The sequence below is a fragment of the Heloderma suspectum genome, chromosome 2 (genome assembly GCF_057233095.1).
Source record: "Heloderma suspectum isolate Gila_16-S chromosome 2, 16-S_ref, whole genome shotgun sequence".
Classification (NCBI taxonomy): Eukaryota; Metazoa; Chordata; class Lepidosauria; order Squamata; family Helodermatidae; genus Heloderma; species Heloderma suspectum.
This window is the reverse complement of record NC_139459.1, coordinates 72,858,501-72,873,965: the sequence shown is the minus strand read 5'-3', so window position 1 is coordinate 72,873,965 and position 15,465 is coordinate 72,858,501. Positions and strand designations below refer to the sequence as shown.

At 44.1% G+C, this 15,465-nt stretch overlaps 1 protein-coding gene across 5 annotated transcripts in view; it reads left to right on the top strand.

The window, feature by feature from the left end:
- EPB41L4A (erythrocyte membrane protein band 4.1 like 4A) overlaps positions 1-15,465 on the top strand; it is a 161,572-nt gene that overhangs the window by 138,573 nt on the left and 7,534 nt on the right. For all 5 annotated transcript variants that reach the window (XM_084833867.1, XM_084833865.1, XM_084833866.1 and 2 more), the window contains 3 exons: positions 3,504-3,623; positions 12,621-12,668; positions 12,767-12,835. In XM_084833867.1, coding sequence (XP_084689993.1) covers positions 3,504-3,623; positions 12,621-12,668; positions 12,767-12,835 — 237 coding nt within the window. The remainder of the gene's footprint in view (positions 1-3,503; positions 3,624-12,620; positions 12,669-12,766; positions 12,836-15,465) is intronic.

Here is a 15,465-nt window from a genome sequence, read left to right as displayed (position 1 = left end):
CAGTCAGGGCCAGAAATATTGGAACAAGGATAAGTGTTTTGGCAGTTGGCCTCTGTATACCACCACATTGAAGTTGAAAGGAAACACAGCCAGATGGGAGCGAAGTCAGGACTTTCAGCTGTAATTCAAGGGGTGTGACAAAAGTGGGGCACTAACCATTCAGGAAGGACAGCCAGTGGCATACACACACACCCATCGTTGGTGGCTCATAAGTAATGGAACAAACCAACATCATTTCAAACTGAAGGATCACCTTTAATACCTGGATAAAAATCCTTTGCAGTCAATGACTGCCTGAAGTCTGGAACCCATGGACTTGACCAAATGCTGAGTTTCCTCCCTCGAAATGCTTTTCCAGGCCTTTACTGCAGCTGCCTTCAGCTGCTGCTTGTTTGTGGGTCTTTCTGCCTTTAGTCTTGTCTTCAGTAAGGGAAAAGCATGCTCTATTGGGGTGAGATCAGGTGACTGACTTGGCCATTGAAGAACACCCCACTTCTTTGCCTGGAGAAACTCTTGGGTAGCTTTTGCTGTATGTTTTTGGTCATTATCCATCTGCAATATGAAGCGGCGTCCTATCAGTTTGGCAGCATTCGGCTGAATATGAACAGAAAGTATAGCCCTATACACTTCAGAATTCATCCTGCTGCTTTTATCAGCAGTCAGGTCATCAATAGACACCAGTGACCCGGTTCCATTGGCAGCCATACATGCCCATGCCATAACACTGCCTCCACCATGTTTGACAGATGATGTGGTATGCTTTGGACCATGAGCTGTTCCTTTCCTTCTCCATTCTTTTCTCTTCCCATCATTCTGGTACAAGTTAATCGTGGTTTCATCAGTCCAAAGAATCTTATTCCAGAACTGGGCAGGCTTTTTTAGGTGTTTGCTGTCAAAGGCTAATCTGGCCTGCCTGTTCTTGAGCATTACCAGTGGTTTGCACCTTGTTGTGAAGCCTCTGTATGTACATTCATGAAGCCATCTCTTGACTGTAGATGTTGACAATGACATGCCTACCTCCACAAGAGCATTCTTGACCTGGCTAGATGTCCTCTTCGCCATGAGCAGAATTCTGCAGTCATCCACCTTAGTTGTGTTCCATGGTCTTCCAGGCCTTTTGCTGTTGCTGAGTTTGCCAGTTAATTCCTTCTTTTTCAGGATGTTCCAAACTGTTGTGTTGGCCACTCCCACTGTTTTTGCTATCTCTCAGATGGGTTTATGTTGTTTCCTCAGCCTAATGATGGCCTCCTTCACTCGCATGGACACCTCTTTGGACTTCATGTTGGGAGTTCCAGTGAACAGCTACCAAATGCAAATGTAACACTCAGAACCACCTCCAGGCCTTTTATCTGCTTGATTGGTCATGGGGCACCCAGGAAACAGGTTACACCTGGCCATGCAGCTGCTTGTCAGCCATTCGTTCCATTACTTATGAGTCACCAACAATGGGTGTGTGTGTATGCCACTGGCTGTACTTCCTGAATGGTTAGTGCCCCACTTTTGTCAAACCCCTTGAATTACAGCTGGAAGTCCTGACTTCGATCCCATCTGGGTGTGTTTCCTTTCAACTTCAATGTGGTAGTGTACAGAGGCCAACTGCCAAAACAGTTACCCTTGTTCCAATATTTCTGGCCCTGACTGTATATCTAGTTTAACAAGCTGTTTTACAGCATTGTTTACCAATAAATAGGGTGGATTCAAAACCTGCCTCAGTAATGATGATCTCAATAGATGACCCTTATTTAGAACCTAAATTTAACACTGCTTTTGAAACTTCTCTTCGAGCCTTTGGTTCTTGCTTCCTTCAAACTCTGTTTTCGGGGAAACAGTCCTGCCTGATGCTATTGCTTCATTAAGATAAATTGGAGACATTTGTTTCACTGTGGAGGGTAGTCATATGTTGCCTTTTACTTCAAGAAAAGTATTACCCTTTACTTTGTTGAAAGTAGTTCTGTGAAAGCATCTTCCCTTTTTACTGTTAAGTTGCTATGTGTGTTTGTGTCCTTCATTTCAATGGCAGAATTAAGCATGTGCATGGTGAGGACAGGTCGCAGCTCAGTGGGAGAATACATGCTTTACACGCAGAAAGTCCCAACTTCAATCCCTGGCATCTCTAGCTAAAAAGGATCAAGTCGCAGGCCGTGGGAGAGACCTCTGCTGGAGACCCTGGAGAGCAACTGCCACTCACATTAGCCAAGACTTAGCCAACCTGGTGACCTCCAGATAATTATATTTTAATTAATACAAATATAAATAAATACATAATAAATTAATGAATTATTTTATTTATTATTAAATTTATTAATCGCCCATCTGCCTGGTCACCCAGCCACTCTGGGCGATGTACAGCATACAATAAAACAGTTTAAAACAATAAAATTCTACAATAAAAACATTTTCTAAAATACCCTAACCCACCCCAAATGCCTGCCTGAACAACCACATTTTTAATGCACGACGGATGCTCATTATATTTAAATTACATTTCTGTACTGCCCAATAGCTGAAGTTCTCTGGGCAGTTCACAACAACTAAAACCATAAAATACAACATGATAAAATACAATTAAAAGTTTAAAACTACAGTATAAAATAAAAATAAAACCTAGGAGCTATGCAAAGATTTAAAATACAGTAGCAGATTCGAAACAAAAACTGAAAGACTAAGGGAGCAATCCTATGCAGATCGACGGTTGCCTCTGATCCAGGAGGTGACTGCCTATCCATTGCAGGGCAAGAGGAGTGGATCTCCTCCCTGCTGCTGCTGCCCTGCTTTCGTAGCTAGATAGTCGATTTCGGCTGTGTAGCCATAGGACCTCGGAGCGCAGAAAGGGGTGGCCAGACAACACATAGGAAGTATCATACTGGCACTTCCAACCGCCCCGCCCCCAAGAACGCTGTGTTTTCCCCACTCCGCACTGCTGTTGTGAGCACGGAACCGATCTGTGCTGCCTACGAGGCAGTCCAGGAACTGACCAATCCTATGGCTGTCTAGCTGCTGACTAGCGGCTATAGGATTGTGCCCTAAAATGCCTGGGAAAATAAGATCTTCACCTAGCATCAAAAAGAGTACAACGTAGGCATCAGATGAGCCTCTCTAGGAAGCTCCAAGTGTTTTGGTCTTCAGGTACCATCAGCCTTAGATAGCATGGCTAATAGTCAGGAGTTCTGGGAGTTGGAGGACCCCATGTTGGGAAGGCTGGACTGGACAGAGCCAGGCTCGATGGCCAAATATTCTGACCTCGTATAATGCAGCTTCCTATAAGCCTATGCTTGAACATCTCCCATGGAAATTTATGGGACCTACAAGTCCATAACCTTGGTTTATGCCCCAACATATTCTTTCTCTCCTGCCCTTCATTAGCATGTGTGCGAAGGGTAAGTATATCTTAAAAACTTTTTCACAACAGTTGAAGTGTAATGTGATTTCTCAGAAAGTGATGAAAATTCACTAAAATGTTGATCCCGCAGATGTTCTCTCATAGTATGTTAATCTTTCCACAGGTTACGGCAGGAGAATGACATGGTTGATTCAGCTCCTCAGTGGGAAGCAGTGCTGAGGCGACAAAAGGAGAAAAACCAATCTGAGTCCAACCACCGGCGATCCAAGCACAGATCTCGATCGTATGTTAGTCCTGCTGAACTTTTAGAAAAAATCTAAAATGATGACATCTAGCAATAATGTCTTTATAATTCTTCAGTCCTCAAGCAGTTCGGAAAACTGTGTATTTTGTGTCTATGCTTGGATCAAGAGAAATATATCACAGAAATCTGTGTGCATATAGATATGTTTGTTTCAACTTTCACTCCAGCAGTTCCCACCAAACCACCAATGGCATTTCCAAAATCCAGGAGGGAGGTTGTAGGCTGGATGGGGATAGATCATGTAGTGAAAATGAAGTTAAATCCTGTCAGCTGCACAAGAACAACTTCTAGCAGACACGTCAAGAGGCCTTCTGTGCAGCCCACCACAGGTGCCCAAGTCCCTGCTGCCGGGTTCCCTCCTCCCCACTAATTTCATGCTCCCCCATGCCTACCATCCAGCTGTTTTGTGGGCTTGCAGGAGTGTCATTGTGCTGGGGAAGACCATATGCCAGGATGACTCTGCCCAAGCACTGTCCTCCCCACCACAATTGCTCTGTTTGGCAGGCTGGCAGGAGAATAATTTAAATGGGGAAGATGGTGCCGACTTGCTCTGTTCCCCAGCATAATTGCACTTCTCCCAAGCCACCAAACAGCTGTCTAGAACAGTCAGTTGGAACTAGATGTGTTGAGCTATTGCAGGAAATGTTTCAGCTCAAATAAAATGAGTTACAAAACACATGCTGCTTTGAGTCAGCCAACATTTCACCTTTTGCTATCCTGAGCAAGCAACCAGGCTTCTGCTGCTGTTTCTCAGTTACTGTGCTCCATACCAAAGTCATATAGACAGGGCCATCACCAGCACAGGGCTGGATGGGGAGGCGGGGATGCATGGGCAGGGTTGAAGGAACTAGGGGAGCAATCCTATGTGGAGAGGTGGCCACCTCCGAACTTGGAGGCGACCACCTATCCAATGTACGGTGGGAGGAGCACAGAGGGGATCGTCTCCTCTGTGCTCCAGCTGCCCTGCATTCGTGGCTAGACAGCCGATTTCGGCTGTCTAGCTGCAGGATGTCAGAGCATTGGGGGGGGGGGGGGCTGGACAACACATAGGAAGCGTCGTACTTGCAGTTATGCACTCCTCACCCCTGGAACCTCCCCCTTTTGACCCACTTTGCATTGCTGTCATGAGCTCAGAGCCCAGGGACGATCCATGCCACCTATGAGGCGGTGGGGGCAGGGAAGAGATTATCTGGGAACCGACCAATCCTATGGCCGTATAGCCATTGACTAGAGGCCATAGGATTGTGCCATAAATTGATTTCAAGAGTATCTGTTTTGGGGTAATCAAGGGATGGAGTATAATTTATTTGGGTTGATTTGAATAGCAAATGGGCTTGCCTTCATGAAATTTTAATTCTAACTTTTGTAATTGTTGTTCAGTCATTAAGTCGTGTCCGACTCTTCGTGACCCCATGGACCATAGCACGCCAGGCCTTCCTGCCCTCCGCTCTCTCCCGGAGTGTGCTCAAGTTCATATTCATTGCTTCGGTGATGCTATCTAGCCATCTCATTCTCTGCCATCCCCTTCTCCTTTTGCCTTCAATTTTTCCCAGCATCAGGGTCTTTTCCAGTGAGTTTTCTCTTTGCATTAGGTGGCCAAAATATTTGAGCTTCAGCTTCAGTATCTGTCCTTCCAATGAGCAGTCAGGGTTGATTTCCTTTAGGATTGACTGATTTGACCTCCTTGCAGTCCAGGGGACTCGTAAGAGTCTTCTCCAGCACCACAGTTTGAAAGCATCAATTCTTCGGCACTCAGCCTTCCTTATAGTCCAGCTCTCACAGCCATACGTTGCTACTGGGAAAACCATAGCTTTGATTATACGAACCTTTGTCGGCAAGGTGTCTCTGCTTCTTACTGTGCTGTCTAGGTTTGCCATAGCTTTCCTCCCAAGGAGCAAGCGTCTTTTAATTTCATGGCTACAGTCACCGTCTGCGGTGATCTTGGAGCCCAAGAAAGTAAAATCTGTCACTGCTTCCATTTCTTCCCCTTCTATATGCCAGGAAGTGATGGGGCCAGATGCCATGATCTAAGGTCTAATCCCTTAAATCTGTTCCTCACCTCCACTGTATATTCATAAGGGATATGATTTAGGTCATACCTGAATGGTTTAGTGGTTTTCCCTACGTTCTTCAATTTAAGCCGAAATCTTGCAAGAAGCAGCTCATGATCCAAGCCACAGTCAGCTCCAGGACTTGTTTTTACTGACTGTATAGAGCTTCTCCATCTTTGGCTGCAAAGTACATAATCAATCTGATTTCGATATTGACCATCTGGTGATGTCCATGTGTAGAGTCACCTCTTGTGCTGTTGAAAAAGAATGTTTGCTATGATCAGCGTGTTCTCTTGGCAAAACTCTATTAGCCTTTGTCCTGCTTCATTTTGTACACCAAGGCCATGCTTGCCTGTTATCCTGGTGATTTCTTGACTTCCTATTTTAGCATTCCAATCCCCTATGATGAAGAGGACATCTTTTTTTGGTGTTAGTTCTAGAAGGTGTTGTAGGTCTTCATAGAACTGATCAACCTCAGCTTCTTCGGCCTCAGTGGTTGGGGCATAGACTTGAATTACTGTGATGCCTTGGATTTGTACCGAGATCATTCTATGATAGGTCTCATCATCCCCAGCCAGCACTCCCATTGGGCTGCTGGCTGTGGATGATGCAAGTTGTAGTCCAGCACGTCTCAAAGATGGCAGGTTTGGGAATGCTAACCTAAGGAGTTATTAGTCTGGTTCAGACAGACCACACTGTTTAACTCCTTGATGCATTTCCAAAAGAGATTTGTTATTTGTTCCATGGCTATCTGCAGTTGCTTAAAGATTAGCTCTACAACATATGGCTTTATATACATTTGTTACTGGATGGTATTGGGACTAATGATATAGTTCCAGGGGTTGGAGGGTATGCAGATCAGAAACATTGTGTTAGAAGGATGCAGTATATGTTCAGATATACCCACTGAACTCAATAGGGATATGCATGCGCGAGCACATAGGAACATCAGAAAAATCTGCAACAGATTCAAATGAGTTCAGATTTCTATGAATCCAACCTATGGATTCCTCAGTGGACCAGCTTTTTCTGAGATGCATGGAGTCCACGGACACGAAGACCAATTTTTCAGTAGTGTGAGTGGAATAAAATTCTTGTTCTTTTAAAAAAAACTCTGATTCCATCAATGATCAGACGATCTAACAAAATACATACATCCCTAACCACACACACACATGCACTCACATACACATGCAAATTCGGAATGCGCAACTCTCATCTCACTTGTATTTCGTAAAGGTAAAGAAAGAGCATAAGCCAGAGAGGGTGATGTATCTCAGTTGTATCAGAAGACTAGAAAGCTTCTATTAGTTAGAATGAAAATCTTTAATTGAAGGTACTAAATCTGACAGGTTTAGAGCAAAGTTGCTCTTCGTCTGAGGAAATTTGAGAAAGGTTTTGTATCCACTTAATTTTGCTCAATTAACTTGTTACTTAAATGAGATAGCAGAGGCTCCCTCTTGTGGACAACTTGAACACTATAAATTAGGTTTTGATAGCCAGACAATGGACCGTTGTTCCTGGCTTTTCTTTTCCTTAAATTTTAATGTAATGCAGTAGAAAAAAAAGTTTCCAGTTGTTACAGTGAATTAAAATAATATCTAGGAAGGAACATAGGAAGCTGCCTTATAGCAGCTCTCTAAGGTCCCGGGCAGAGCAGGGTTTTTCCATCACTTGCTACTTGAATCTTTTTACTGGAAATACCAGGAATAGAACCTGGGACCTTCTGCATGCAAAGTGCACTGCTACTGAGCTACGTCTGCAATATAATATCTGGAGGGGTAGCTGTGTTAATCTATTGCAGCAAATACAACAAAGAGTCTTGTGGCACTTTAAAGACTAAGCAATTTATTCTGGCATAAGCTTTCGTGGACACTGCCTACTGCATCAGATGCTCTCCAGTATAACTCTTTAAAATGATATGGCCCCAGTTGTAAATATCCTTACACTAAATTACTGCCACTGAAGTCAATGGAATTATCCTACAGGAAAGTGATTGTGAAACAGTGACTTCATGTAGATTGATATGCATTGGCCTTGATCCTGAGAACGACATGTTCAGCAGTAAGGAGCACACTCCATGCCATATTTGCACAGAGTAGTCAGGACGGGAGAGCAATAGCTTCTCACAGCCTCCTGTACTGCATGATGTACAGGAAAGTGTGCCTGGACAGGAGCCCCCTTTACTCTTGCACCCTCCCCTCCATTGCAAATTAAAATAATTTAAAATCATAAGAAGAGCCATGCTGGATCCAGACCAAAAGCCTATTTAGTCCAGCGTTCTGTTCCCACAGTGGCCAAACAGATGCCTATGGGAAGCCTGCAAACAGGATGGCACCCTCCCACTCATGTTTCCCAGCAACTGATGATCAGAGGCAGAGTTGGAGGTTATAGCCTTCATGACTAAACAGCCATTGATAGCCATAACCTCCATGGATTTATCTAATCTCCCTTTAAAGCTGTCCAAGTTGGCAGCCATCACTACATCTTGTGGTAGTGAATTTCCACAGCTTGACTATGCGCTACTTCTCACTGAAGTCATTGACTGTGCTCTTCTTGGGAGCTTTGCTGGATCCTGGCTTCTTCTCTTTTCAGCTGCCTATCTGCTACATCAGGTCTATATGCAGAAGCCTATTTCTGCGTTGGTGAATCAGGGTGACCAACACAAAAATGCATTTTGTATTTTCTGTTTCCCTGCTACACAAACATATTTGAAAAAGAGAGCCACTGTCTTTATCAGACAGTTTTCTCAGTAAAAGCTGTGTTTAGATTCATTTAAAAAGAATCAAAGTAATTTTGTTAGTGCTTGAAATTACCCTGTCATCAAAATGTAGGTGGTTTAATAAGAGCTATCACTGATCTCTTTGGGTGCTTGCTGTATTTTGGTTGGAGATTGGAAGAGAAAACTGAATAGAAGTTTGCTTTTTAAAATGGAAACAGTGAACATAAAAAGCTCTAGTGCTGTAGGGTTCATTTCTAAGAGTTCAAGTCAAACATCTGTGTAGCCAAGGGGCTTTTCAGAATTAAGAATAGCCATAAAAATTCCATAGTTGGTTAAAAGTTCAAAATGTTGCCTAGCTGCAAATCATGGATTCATGCTGAATTATTAACAAGGATGCAGATGCAAGCATAAAGGTAATATACCCATGAATTAATATATGGGGTGGTTAAAGATTGTTTTTAAAAAGAAAAATTGAGAATAAAAAGAAACAGGTGGTGAAATCCCTGTGTATTGGAAATTTTCTTTAGTATAGCAGTCCTGCACACCTTGTGACTCTCCATACTGAATATGTATGTATTTTTTATTACATTTATAACCCACCTTTTTTCCTCTTGCAAGGAACCCAAGGCAGCTTACATAGTCCTCCTCCTCTCCATTTTATCCTCACAACAACCCTGTGAGAAAGGTTAGGCTGAGAGTCAGTGACTGGCCCTAAGTCACCCAATGAGCTTCATGGCCAAGTGGGGACTAGAACCCAGATCTTCTGAGTCTCGGTCCAGCACTCTAAACACTACACTGTGTGGGCCACCAAGTGTGTATTTTGGCCTGCCAGTTGTTTAGCCCTCAGTTTTTGCAGTCCCAGACAGGTAGCAAAAAGATGTTTATGTAGCCCCTTGCGGGGGCTTTTGAATTGTGGATCACAAGTTATGCAGCCCTGCTTTAGATTATGAGGGGAATTCACTAGCAGATATCCTGGTTCTGGTGGGAAGCTTTAGCCGCAGCAGGAGCTGTACTGAGGTTTGCAAAATTGCATTTTAAAAGGCATAGCAAGTGGAGTCAAATCATCCAGCCCTAAAAACTCAATTTCTATTATGAGGCCACGTTTTGTGCCAGTTCAAGCAATTTTGGATTATTGGGGTGGGGGTGGTAGATTTGTGCACAACACTGCTGCTCCCCAAGAGAGCATATAGTGGAGTTCAGCTGTTCCGTACAGAACAAAGGGAAAAACTGTGATCCTGTGTCATTCATTGGGTTCTGCTCTGCCAGCAATGAGGCTGGGATTAGATCCTGGTCCAAGTCAGAAACTTGGTGCCAGCTCAAGCACTGATCACTCACTCCTGTTGATGGAACAGCTTATAGGATCAGACCATTAGGAACTGTATGGCAGCTACATTCTGTTTTTCACTGCAGACTTAAGGAAGGGCAGTCTTTCATATTATTCAGAAGATAATAACCAAGTGAACCATTCTCTCTAATCTGTTTGTTCTTAAAGAATATATTTTTTTCTAATTTTGTCTTTGCTGTCAGATGTTAATCTGTAGTAAAGCCCAATTCTTCCAAAGCATAAACAGGAGATTAAACATTTCCCCACTCAAATGACCAGTTTGTTCCTCTCCCTCATGTATGGGTGGCTTGACAGGATGGGTGGGGATCATAGCACCCCCACACATGTTTTGCTCTGTACTGTCTACTTTTTATCCATCAGTGTAGCTAAACTCAGGTTTCTCGATATGGTTTTGCTATAAACCTAGCAGAATTAAACAGCATTTATTGCTAATGATAGAAGAGGCATGGGCTACATAGCCTACACACAGTCTGCAAGACTACACATAATCACAAGCCATTGAACGTAGATGAATGAGGGAAGACATCCAAAAGTAATGAAAAGTCAAAGAGTATCTTGGTTGCTACTTATCCCTATGGTTGCTGGAAATAAAAGGGCCTATCCTATCAATCCTAGTTCCATTTTTTCATAAAGTACTCCTATAGCCTAATTTAGTGGATTCCATGGCATATGAGCACACTGAGGACACTGAGCTAAGCACTGATCTCAGGGCCTGCCCTTGCCATGGTAGCTGAGACATCAGCATTATCAAAGCAATTCAGTCCAAGCTTCCTGGAGAACCATGGATTACTTTTGCATTCCCTGGTGCCTGATTATTATCGATTCAGAAGAGGATGACAGTCCCTTGAGATAAGTGCAGAGTTCACAGCTGCCGCTTTGTGTGAATGGGATTTAATGAACAAAGAAAGCAGCTCAGTGTTAAGGGCTGAAAGGTATTATTAAATCCAGCCCCTACCCCCATGTTAACTAATGTACCAGGCCTCTGCCTTAGGCAGGCAAAAGCACTCAGGAGGGGAAAAAAGAATGAGCAAGGAAATTGGGGGGGGGGGGTGGAGGAAGGAGAAAGGTGAAAGATACAAAAACACAAACCAGCATTGAAATAATCCATGGTCTTGACAGCTACTGGGGAAAATAAGGCAGAAAATGGGCCATGAGTCTCATGAGTCCTACACAAGAAGGTGATATTCTTGTGTAGGTGGTATTAATACTCCATATGGAGATGGGTGTGTTGCATTCTTTTTTTTCCTTTTAATTTGATTCATTAGATGATGCATTAGGTGACTGAAGGTGAACTATGATTGTACCATTAACCCCAGCAACAACATTGGTTTTCTAACTAGATCAGCCTCGGTAGGCCTTCTGTCTGTCCCATTAGCCAGGACAGCTAGGCTGGTGAGGACTAGGGAGAGGGCCTTTTCTGTGGTGGCTCCCACTCTGTGGAATTCCCTCCCTAGTGACCTCCGCCATGCCCCCACTTTGATGAGCTTCCATCAGGCTTTAAAAACCTGAATGTTCAGGCGGGCATTTGGGGTGGGTTAGGGGTTTTTAGATCAGTCTTGTTTTGTTATGTTGTTTTGTTCAGTTGATTATGTAAATTTGTTGTATTTCGTGTTATTAGTGTTGTACGCTGCCTAGAGTGACTGGGTAGCTAGCCAGATGGGCGGCTAATAAATCTAATAAATAAATAAACAAACAAACAAACTAGTTGATCGGTGGAAGGAAAGAGAAAGCTGAGGTGGCTTTTTATCAGAAGCTTAGCCAAATATGCCTTGTGCCTTTATACCCGTGCTTTTCAGTGGTGTTGCTAGGGCCAGGTCACAAGGTGTAGGTACAGGGACCCCCAATTGACCCCCACATACAGGTGGCAATGGTGGTGGGGCAAGCCATGGTGGCAGTAAAGGAAAGTGCTGAGCTAGGCAGCTGAGGCTGCAGCCGCACATCATTTTAAATCAAAGTATTCTCCCAAGTGTGAGAGTGGCAGTGGGCTGAGCCTATCAGCTCATTGTCTTTGGGGTGCGCAGCCAGTGATGGCACTGGAGCAGTGAAAGGCCTGCCCACCCCACTGTTCCAGTGCCTTTATTGGCCATGCCTGCCCCCCACCCCACAAGCAGCATATGATTGGGTCTGTTCATTGCCACCCTCTCAGGAAAATAATTTTAAATGGCACACAGCTGTAGCCTTGGCAGGGCTTTCCTTCATTGCACACTATGGGTTGACCCACCATCATAGCTGCCTGTCTGGGAGTTGTTTGGTGGCCCAGAGCCACCACCTGTTCCCACGGCTGGTAAGGGGGCAGGGGAAAGAGAATAGATGGGGAGGAAAGAGACTGGGGAGGAAAGAAACAAAGGAGTCCCTTTTCCTAAGTGTCCCCCCCCCCCCGAAAAAATAGGTTACAAAGGTTGTTGGGCACAGGAGCTTTGCTCCAACAATCTCTGTCAAATGTTTTCAAAAAAAGGAAAAGGAACCTGTTTGTTCCCTTCCATTTACGCTCCCTGACAAATTGAGGGGAGGAGGAGCGAGAAAGATGGCAAGGCAGCAAAGCATCCACAGGGTGTGTGTGTGTGGGGTGGGGTGTGTGTGTGTGGGGGGGGGCAGAGGACATCTTTCCCAGGGCCCCCTCAAACCTGACTGGGTCATAGGTGGTTTTACTGAAGGCTGGAGGGAGACCAATTCTGATTTAACTTAGTACTACTTAGTCAAAAAATGACATTTCCATGTCATGAAAGTTTAAAGCTGGTCCTCTGCTCCAATTTGAGCTAGTTAAATTACTCTTATTGGTTGGCACAATGTCAGGATTTTGTATTTGCTCAGGATTATACATATGATGACACGGTATCTTTTTGTTTACATTCATATAGGAGAAGTCCAGATGCGCAAGCAAAGGAAGAATTATGGAAACACATTCAGTAAGTATTTCTGCAGGGGTGAGAAGGTACTACTGAATAATGTAGATATCTTTATGTACATGGTTGTTTAACTTCTATTTTCTCTCATCCTTTTCCAGAAAGGAACTTGTGGATCCATCTGGTCTCTCTGAAGAACAATTAAGAGAGATTCCATATACTAAAATAGAGTAAGTTTATTAACTAGAGAATAGGAATGTTTCTATTCCTAGACAGTTAAATCTGTATGGAGATGTGTGGAGGAGAAGATCATGCAAGACTGGTGTGATGATTTGGGGGGGGTTATTATGCCCCTTAGAGGAGGTGAATGACCAACCGAGTTTTTCCCTCCTTATCTCCTTTGGTAGCACAAAACCCAGATAAGCTAGGCCACATGGAGAGAGAAGAAAATACAACTCCCTCCCTTGAGTTTAGTCTGAAATCACTTCCCTCATTCTAAATGAAGGAACAAAGTTTATTACAAACAGCAGATAAAAGACAAGAAGGGAAACAAAGCAGGCACAAAAACAAAATACAAAACTTACTAGCCTATGGTGTCTGAAGTCTTTTCAGCGAGACAGCCTACAATCCCAACATCCCATTTACAAAAACTGTAATGTCCCCTTTATTCCCTCTGACCAAGGGAGGAGCAGGGCACTTCCCAGTCAGCTCTCCCAACAGGTGCAAAGCACATAAGCACAGGACACCAATTCAGGTTAGACAGGAAGGAGGCTGCTTAAAGGAGAACAGGCCTGATTGGGCTCAGCCAGATGAAATACCTTGTAAATCCTTCCAGACCTTAACAGGAAGCAGCTGCCCCAGCCCCCAAATACCCACAACAAAGGGGAAATAGACAGTGAGAAACAGCTCAGCATCACAAGTGGAGAGGGCTTTAGCTTAACTTAAATAATAAGAGGCACAATGTACACTGAACATCCCTTACATCTCCCAGAAATGAATGTGGATGGCTCGGATCCATTTTGTTTCTGTCAGACCTGTCTGGGACATGTTCCCAATAGATTATACTGTAAAACCCTCCTCCACCCACAGCGTAGCTCCTTGCAGTTTGTCTCCCAAGATGATTCCTCCCCACAGCATAGCTCCTTGCAGTTTGTCTCCCAAGATGATTCCTCCCCACAGCGTAGCTCGTTGCAGTTTGTCTCCCAAGATGATTCCTCCCCACAGCGTAGCTCCTTGCAGTTTGTCTCCTAAGATGATTCCTCCCCCACTCCCCCAGCCAGGCTCCAGCATTAGAAGGGAGCCTTTCTTTGAAAAAATCTCTTTATGGAGCAAACTGTGGGCCAAAACAGACATTACTTTAAATATCTGTCTAGCAGCTATGTTCTTTGTTCATTTTTACTCTAGAGCAGGCACAGAGCCCCAATCCAGATCTTAAAAGCCTCCCCTACTCAACATGTGTGGGTTCCAATCCGGAAAGGGGGCCCTGAACCTACTCTAGAGTAAAAATGAAAAAAAAAACCACCCATATCTGCTAGACACAAAATTAATGTCTTTGTTCACACGCTAACCCAAACTCAGTGGTTGAGTGTGGGTTGTTGTGTTATCTGAATGCAGTGTGTTTTCCACAAGGTGGCTTGTTAACCATGCAGTGTGTCTTATTTTTCTTGAACAAGCCACTTTGAGAACCCATGGTTTGTTGTTGGGTTGTTCAGGGTAGTTATCAAGCCACACTGCATGGTTAACAAGCCACCCTGTGGAAAGCACGCTGCATTCAGACAACACAATAACCCACAGTTCAACAACAACCTGATGTTCAGCAACAACCCACACTCAACCTCTGAGTGTGGGTTAGCATGCTGTGTGAACCCAGTCAACGTCTATTTTGGCCCTGTAGCAAGGTAAACCACAGTCAGGGGAAGGGGGTTCCACACTCCTTATGCAGGCCCCTGTTATGTTCTTCACACCATTGCCCACCACCTTCCATGTGATTGGGGCCATTCTTGGGGCACCATCATGTCCATTTTGGCTCTTAGTAGCAGCTCCTATGCTCCTGCCAATGTGCTAAATAGCAAATAGTATCATGCTGAATATCGAGAAGACGTTGGGGAAACAGTCAAGCCACCTTTTCTCATAAACGCTTTAAAATGCACTTACTTTGATAGTCTAAAAAGACGCGTTGACACATTTGAACCTGCTTCCTCAGCACATGGCCATTAGTTGCCAAAGCACCATTGCTCCCCTCAGATCAAGCTTCTGTTTCATCCCGATAATTGGTCATTCGAGACTTCCATGTAGTGATGCGCACAAGTGCTTCTGACAGGAGTAGAGTCGCATTTTGCATCACAATGTGATTCTGCCATATCACTGAGTAGGAGGAAAAAGAATGGAAACTTCTGAAGGCTGGATGTGAAAAATAAACTCCCATGCACACAGTTATGTTCACCACGTCAAACATTAATTCTTAACACCATGACTTTGCTCATGACTTGTCTGTTTTTCTTTTTTTGTCCCTTTTTGTTTTTCTTTTACAATTTCCCTCCCATTAGTTGCAATGGGACGGGAAACAGGTATGCCATCTCTAGGGTTAGCATGCATTTCCCCCAATTCCCGTGGGATGTTAGGAGAATGGGAAGGCTATGAATCCTCTCCTCCTTTTTGCCTCTACTGATCTTGAAGAGGGAAGGGCCACAGAAGTTTCTGTCACAGCAGCGAGGTGACTTGTGATGTCAGATCTCTCTGTCTGAGGTTGGACTTCTCTCTCCCTGCTCCCTTCCAGGCATCGCGTAGCCACCTTGCTCTACTAGCTCTGAGTTAAATCCATCTTCAGAGGCTTACCTTTAATGCATGCAAGCTATGAAAT